At 33.3% G+C, this 7,752-nt stretch overlaps 1 protein-coding gene across 2 annotated transcripts; it reads right to left on the bottom strand.

The window, feature by feature from the left end:
* Positions 1–1,826: 1,826 nt before the first annotated feature.
* LOC106106971 lies at positions 1,827–7,678 on the bottom strand. Of its 2 annotated transcripts, none has more exons than XM_013287633.1 (7): positions 7,405–7,678; positions 7,014–7,099; positions 6,094–6,402; positions 5,256–5,374; positions 4,316–4,451; positions 3,396–3,520; positions 1,827–2,170 (listed from the first exon to the last, which is right to left on the bottom strand). In XM_013287633.1, the coding sequence occupies exons 1-7, from the start codon at positions 7,521–7,523 to the stop codon at positions 1,856–1,858; spliced, it is 1,209 nt and encodes a 402-aa protein (XP_013143087.1). In that variant the 5' UTR covers positions 7,524–7,678; the 3' UTR covers positions 1,827–1,855. The 2 variants fall into 2 exon arrangements, with proteins under 2 accessions (XP_013143087.1, XP_013143088.1); XM_013287634.1 differs by having other exon boundaries at positions 6,094–6,327.
* Positions 7,679–7,752: the final 74 nt, after the last annotated feature.

Here is a 7,752-nt window from a genome sequence, read left to right as displayed (position 1 = left end):
TTTATGAAACGACTGTTCAGTCCTGTTGTTTTGGTGCTCAATATCGTAATAACCTAAGTGTACTTACATAGGCATAATATTTTATTTCTTAAGACTTAGTTGTAGATAATTTGGTCAAACAAGGATGTCTTGCCCAGTATAACCGCAGTTACGGTTTTTGTTAGATACGAACCTACTAAGGTAAAGTAAATAATAAACGAAAAAATATACGGATAAATGTATACGTTTAGAAAACATTACAAACGTATGGCCTTCGGTTTTAAAAATATTTATGTATGTTTTTGTGGTTATAAGCATACAGATTCGTAAATTCGTATTTTTGAAACTAAAAGTATACTAGTTTGTGAAGCTTTGTAAATTTTTACATATTTACTCAGCTGACTGTACAGAAATTTCGGGACATTTTAACATTGTTAAGGGGATAAAAATCTTAAAGCCTAGTGAGCTTTTGCAGTATGAATAATGCATAACGGGTCAGATATCCTTGTCGGTCTACTTGTTACTTGAAATGACTTTTATTGAACTATATGGACATTGAAATATCTACTTATGTTCTGATGTTACTTTACATATAAAAACAATGTTATCTGTGAGATTTTTCAAATAGAATTTATATGTTTCTGCAATGAGAACTGTATAATAAAGATTGTAAATTGCATCACTTGTTTATTTTATACTAAGTTTCGCCTGCAACTCCGTTCGCGTGAAAAAAAATAGAAGTGAGTAGCCTATATGTTATTCCAGACTATCCTCTACGTCGATCCCGAATTTCATCGAGGTCCGTTAGCGGTTTAGGCCACAAACTCCATCCGTCAAAATTTTAGCATTTATATTAGTAAGATTGTTACCATAATCAAAACATTAACTGAATCCCCAACCTTTTTACTTTTTTTTTAATAAAAAAATATTGTGAGGTGGGTGTTGGTTATGTGCAAGTCGGATAATGAGTGATTTATCTGCTTTTGTGAATTTTTGTACAAGGTGTTCACTGTTGGGAATGTAACTTTTCTAACCATTTGGAAACCTTATCTTTACACAATATTTTAGTCAATGGAAATGTTTGTTTTGTTTACACTGTACAGAATATTACCAAGGATCGATTACGACTTTCAAAATCAAAGTGAGGTTAGAGAAATGAAACAAGTTTAATTTGAATATAATCATTTTTTAATTATTTACAATAAATTTTACTTGTACTATGAAGAGATCTTCATTTTCACAAATGTTTTAAATATTTTTAGGAAAGCCAATCACATATACATGGAGAATTCAGACTTGACTGAAATTCTTTCAAAACATACCACTTTAGTAATTACGCTTTTCTAATTTTGTATTATATTTTAACAAACATAAAAAATCAAACATTTTTTTTTATCTTGAATACAAATAATTTTCTCAAAACACATAATTATTGAGACAAAGAGCAACAAAAATATAATATTTATATTATATTTTAACAGTTATCCAGACACTATACTTGTAGTACGATTTTTTTTAATAAATCAACATTAGAAATCAAGACCATGCTTAGTAAGATAACACATGCAGTTTACACAATACATTGTAATACTTAACACAAAATGACATACTTCTTTGTACTTTAAAATTTGGCATAACAAAAAATTAATCACTTAGTAACATGCATCACAGATATTTAAAAATACCCTTATTAATTTATCAAGAGATCTTTTACTTTGTAAGATTTATAAGTACCCTCATCGAAAATGTATACGTTTTGAATGCTGTCTCTTTTTTTCCAAAGAGAATGAGCGAGATAGCAATTGAATATTTTTATCAGGTACAATCAAAAATAGTTTCGCAATAGATTTTTTTTTCTCTCATTTTACTTAAGTTTTTAAAATTTACACGGCCGTCCTCTCCCAACACCAATAGCTCTTTGCGTATTTCCAACATCATTTCTTAGATTTTGTAACCTTCCTCGACCTCTACCTAAATCTTGGGTTTCATTTTTATATGAACCGGCTAGAAATATATCATCGAAAGTTTTTATGAATGTTTTTTCTCTGGTTAATTCGCGATGACACGACGCATCGTAGTCATGTGTCGGCTGTTCATCGTAACTGCTCGCTTCGGTCACAGCCCTCGGAGAGAATATAACATCCCCTCCATATAACGTCGGATTGGTTAAAGAGAGACATGAACGAATACGCTGAAAATATCATACTAATATTATAAATTAGCTTTCGCCCGCGACTCCGTCCGCGTGGAATTAAAGAAAACACAAGTTAGTAGCCTATGTGTTCTTCCAGACTATCCTCTACATCTGTTACAAATTTCATCGAGATCCGTTTAGCCGTTTAGGCTCTCTAACAAACATCCATCCATTGTAACTTTCGCATAATATTAGTATGATGTTTGTTAGAGTTTGTAATCTAAACGACTGAACAAATTTCGATGAAATTTGGTATACATGTAGAGTATAGTCTGGAAGAACACATAGGCTACTTGCATTTGTTTTGTTTTTAATTCGCGAGTCGCGACTCGCGGGCAAAAGGAAGTAAAGGGTAAAATAGATTTGTTTTACAGCCAATTATTAAAACGATATTTAAATACTACAATGCTAAGGCCTAAATTTAAGTTTTTGACTTTTTAAATTCCATTAAATTTTGACACCTGTCAGATTATAAGACACGTAGCAAAGTGTTTAAATTTCGTTTCAGTAGTCGGCTCTTCGTAATCTTTGCCTACGGTCTTTCCAAATTTCGTATGAAGAATTAAATGGCTTGTCTGCTTTAAGGTAAATGTTCCAGTGAATTAAACTAGAATGTTTTTAAACAAAATTGTAACAATCTTATTATTATTTGCTAAATAAAGTATAGCTTGAAATAACAGCTTGTTAGATTTGAGTTGAAGTCTATTATTAACTAGCTGTTCCCCTGCGATTTCATCCGCATAATTTTTTTTTTATTGCTTACATTTGTCAATTACAAATGTCAAAATGACATGATGACAACCTTGCTTCCTTGATGTTGGCAGCAACTTATGGTCTCTTTCCCACATTGGGGTTTTTATCCAAAATATTTACCCCTTAAGTTTAATGGCTTTAAAATATAGTCTAAAGCGTGACGTAAGTGTATGGCTTTTTATTAATAAAAGATTTATTCAAAAATATGCTGTAATTGCTGACATCTTAGGTAACAAAGAAGTGTGTGTTTACGCTTTATTATAATATAGACTAGCTGTTCCTCGCCACTTCGTCCGCATGAAATTAAGAAAATACAAAAAACGTAGCCTATGTTAATCACTGATAACGTAGCTTTTTATAGTAAAAGATGATTTAAAATCGTCATAGTAATTTTTGAGTTATTTCAAAACAATACAATACAAATCTTTCCTCTTTATAATATTAGTATAGATTAAATAAAAAAACTCACTCTTCGCTGATTCTCCTCAATGAGCAGACTGCGCAGTAGGTTGGTGTGCGCCTGCACCGCCGCGCGCAGCTGCGCAGAGGACAGGCAGGCCAGGGAGTTAGCGCTCACATCCGCCTCACTTAACGCTGCACATACCAATAATCTGCACTGATCATATTAGGCCAGTACAGTTCGACAGTTGCAATAACTGGACTGGTATAGTGTAAACATTATTCCAGTACAGATAGAAAGTTGTAATGACAGGACTGACAGAGTAATTGGCACAAGTGAATAAAACTCAATGTCTAGCCTGCGCGACTGTCCCACTGTACTGGCCAAGTGCGAACCGCGCACTAATAAATTTATTCGTTAGTTTTCGTAAAAACTACATAATGTTTTATATAATTTTATTAACGTTGTATGTTGACCACTGACCTCTAGAAATGGACAGGCTGTAAATTAGGGTTGTAACGGAGGCCATTTTAACGGAAGCGGATGCGAAGGTTAACGGAAGCGCAATCGGAGGTCAATAATAAAACATTAATTGCGATTTATTAAAGAAATAAAAACTAAAACTACTTTAATTCAAAATATAGATTAGCACATAATTACAAGATACAGTTAATTGTGCAAATATAATAACATAAGGTGGCAAACGACCACGCGGCCACCTGAATCCGCCAAAATGGCGAAGCGACCGCTGCCCATAGACATCCACAATTGCAGATGCGTTGCCTACCCTTATCTGACTGAGGAGGAGACGCACATAAAGAGGATACTTCCCCTTCCTATGCATCTCCTTCACCGTCAAAGCCACTTCCTCCTCCCATCCTCTCCTTATAATAAAGGGTGGTAAAGAAAAAGGGACTAAAATTTGGGATAGCTGAATGCCAGTCCAGTTATTGCTACTGGCGACGTGTGAACTGGGCAGTGTTACCAACATTTGGGCAGCGTGAGCTCTATCTCCGAGGAGTGCGGGGCGACGTCTGCGCCGCGCACGAACTCGCCCCAGCTGTCCACTGAGTTGTTACTCGTTGGCAAATCGCAGTCCGTCTCCACTCCGCCGTACGAATATACCTTGATATACAACAGTCTTGTTGGTATATATGTTATTTCTTGTGACTTCGTCCGTGTACAATAAAAAAATATAGCCTATGTTACTCGCAGATAAATTGCCTTTCTAATGGTGAAAGAATTTAAAACATTGGCCCAGTAGTTTTTGAGTTATTTCAATACATACAAAAATAGAAATATTTCTACTTTATATCAGTACTAGTTTTCGCCCGCGACTCCGTCCGCGGGGTATTAAAAAAACAAAACCAAGTAGCCTATGTGTTCTAGACTGTCCTCTACATCTATGTCACATTTCATTGAAATCCGTTCAGCCGTTTAGGCTACAAACTTTAACAAACATCCATCCATCTAAACTTTCGCATTTATATTAGTATGTTATTCATAGATAATTTACCTTTCTAATGGTGAAAGTAGTTTTAAAATTGGCCCAGTAGTTTTTGAGTTCATTACATACAAAAATACAAATCTTTCCACTTTATATTAGCATAGATATAAATTAATACCAGAACCAAAGCTAAAATATGTTTGAAATCAAAAAAACTGCATAATCTAATGGCAAAGGCCTAATTTTAGTCCCTTCCCATTCTTTTTCTATAAGGGCAAGTGGTTTCGTTAGAATTTAGATCATATAGGAAGGGAAAATATCCCCTTTCTGTGGTTAATGTTAAAAATCTGCAATTCTCATCTACAGGTAGCTTTGCTATTTTTATATGTATATTTTATATTTATTATTTATTAATATAGTTATTTATATTTTATTCAGGTGGCTACTTGCTTCTTACACCTTATGATATACAAATTGCTTACATTATTAGAGAGCCAGCGTAGATCATCAGCGGGTACCCAAAAGGGATCATCAGTCTGTCTCCAGTCGAGTGTATTAGCAGCATTGTCTCCACACTCCAATCCATTTACCTGTGTGGGATCTGATAACCAAATACATAGTAATTCTGACTTCATTTCATATAAGCATTAGATATCACAACTTTGTCTGTGACGAATTAAACCCTTAAATGCATGATTAGGTGCCGGAGGCCTAATTTTAGTCCCTTTCCCTTTCCACCCTTTTCTTAAGTGTAAAGGATGGGAAGGAAAAGTGGATTTTATTGTGGAGATGATGAATAGGAAGGGGAAATGTCCTCTTTATGTGTGTCTTCTCCGTTAATGAAGGGTAGGCAACACATCTACAATAGCGGATGTTTATGGGCAGCGGTTGCTTTCCATTTCGGTGGATTCAGGTGGCTGTTTGCTCGTTTGACATCTTGTGATATAAAAAAATGATGCATTTATACATCAGTCTTTTCTTCCTTAGGCAATAGAATATTTTGAAAAACATTTTTTTTTATTTTTCCTTTAATCTATGTTTAATTTACTACATGTTTTAAATTATGGTATTTAAAAAGAGAAAAATCTTGCATTTAAGGGTTAATTAGTAAAAAATTTAGCCTATTTTACTAAGTAACATAGGTTTTTAATAGTGTTTTTTTTTTTAAATCAGCCCAGTAGTTTTTAAATTATTTCAATACGGAAATTAGCACTGGATTTTTTGTCATTAACAATAATAAACGCACTAAAAATTAAAAATTCCTTTAAAAGAGCTGCAATACTAAACTAAACATGTTTTAAAAAGGTTTTTTTTTATTACCGTTTGGATAATACTGGTCAAATTCAGGCACAATTCTCCAATTACCATTATGATCCTGCCAATATTTGTCATCATCAAGATATCTGTAGTTATTTGAATAGTTTTGTACATCTTCTGTTTGTGGATCCAAGTAGTTCTGAACAACTTCCATACGACCATCAACAGATACTTCTGGTAACTCTAGCAATTCAACTGTATTATCTTTTATTTGCTTATTTTCTTGAATATCTGTAGCTGAATTGGAGATATAATTGCTAACTTCAATGTCCTTAGATTTGCTTGCTAATTGCTTTTTAGAAACATTGCTATCTATAAATACATTTAATTTGATTTAATCTATACTATTATAATAAAGCATATACACATACTTCTTTGTTGCCTAAGATGTCAGCAATTACAGCATATTTTTAAATAATTCTTTTTTTATTCAAAGCTTTAGGCTATATATTTTCATGCAATTGAACTTAGGGGGTAAACATTTTGGATAAAAACCCTAATGTGGGAAAGAGACCATAAGTTGCTGTCAACATTTGATATTTGCTATTGATATTTTGACAAATGAATACAATAAAATAATTTTCATAATTTCATGCGGATGCTGCACTGGCACAGCTAGTTTAAACATAAAGGTGTAAATAATATACAAAGACAAGAAAATGGACAGTCATATTATCAACAGTTAAAAATATAATTTAATCTTACTAATATTATAAATGCGAAAGTTTAGATGGAAGGATGTTTGTTAGAGTTTGTAGCCTCAACGGCTGAGCGGATTTCGGTGAAATTTGGTATAGTATAGATGTGGAGGATAGTCTGGAAGAACACACAGGCTACTTGCTTTTGTTTTTTTTTTAATTCCACGCGGTCGGAGTCGCTGGCAGAAGCTAGTTGTATATAAATTAACAAAAGTGTACACTAACCTGATTCTGTATCTAGAAATGCATTATTTAGCTGAGAAAATTCAACTTTAGGTTCCTCTACATCATAAGTCTGGTTCAAAAGCTTCCTATAATACACAATTTAAACACGTTATTATAGGTGAAAAAATACGAGATTGTGGTTGATATAGGCAACGGGAATACCATGATTACTTTTATGGTCAAACATTAGTTTATTTCTCGCCTATTGGAAGTAGAAGCTCAAAAATACAATGATTTTAATTTAAGACCTAAACTGCTTATTATGTTGGGCTTGATAAGATGAAGGCCTGACAATGTAATCAGTAATCAAATAGGAACGTTTTCTTCGCCTTTCTTCTAGCGTCCATCGTAGTTTGAAAAGCTGATCAAGTCATGAAAATATCACACTTACTTGAGGTTTGAGATTTTATCGCGTTTATATTTCTTTGCGTCCGATAGTTTCCAGTTTTTCTTCTTCTTATAAAACTCCAACCGATATATAGCAACTAAGTCTGGTTTCGGCGACTCCATATCTCATGTAAAGGTGTACGAAAAATTAACTATAGGCAAATTTAGTTATAATAAATACAACAAATTTATAGCTTAAATTCTGTTGACATCACAGATTGTTCTTTTTCCTACGAATTTGTAAATTGGCGGTAGCTGTCAAAACAAAACAATTTTAAAAACTTTGAGAGATGTAAAACTGTAAAAACGTGACCATAGACCACTGACATTTCTCTACAAATGGACAGGCTAT

Source organism: Papilio polytes, unplaced genomic scaffold, assembly GCF_000836215.1.
Source record: "Papilio polytes unplaced genomic scaffold, Ppol_1.0 DF822067.1, whole genome shotgun sequence".
In the NCBI taxonomy this organism is placed as follows: domain Eukaryota; kingdom Metazoa; phylum Arthropoda; class Insecta; order Lepidoptera; family Papilionidae; genus Papilio; species Papilio polytes.
The sequence above is the reverse complement of the archived record's forward strand: the minus strand, read 5'-3'. Positions and strand labels throughout refer to the sequence as shown.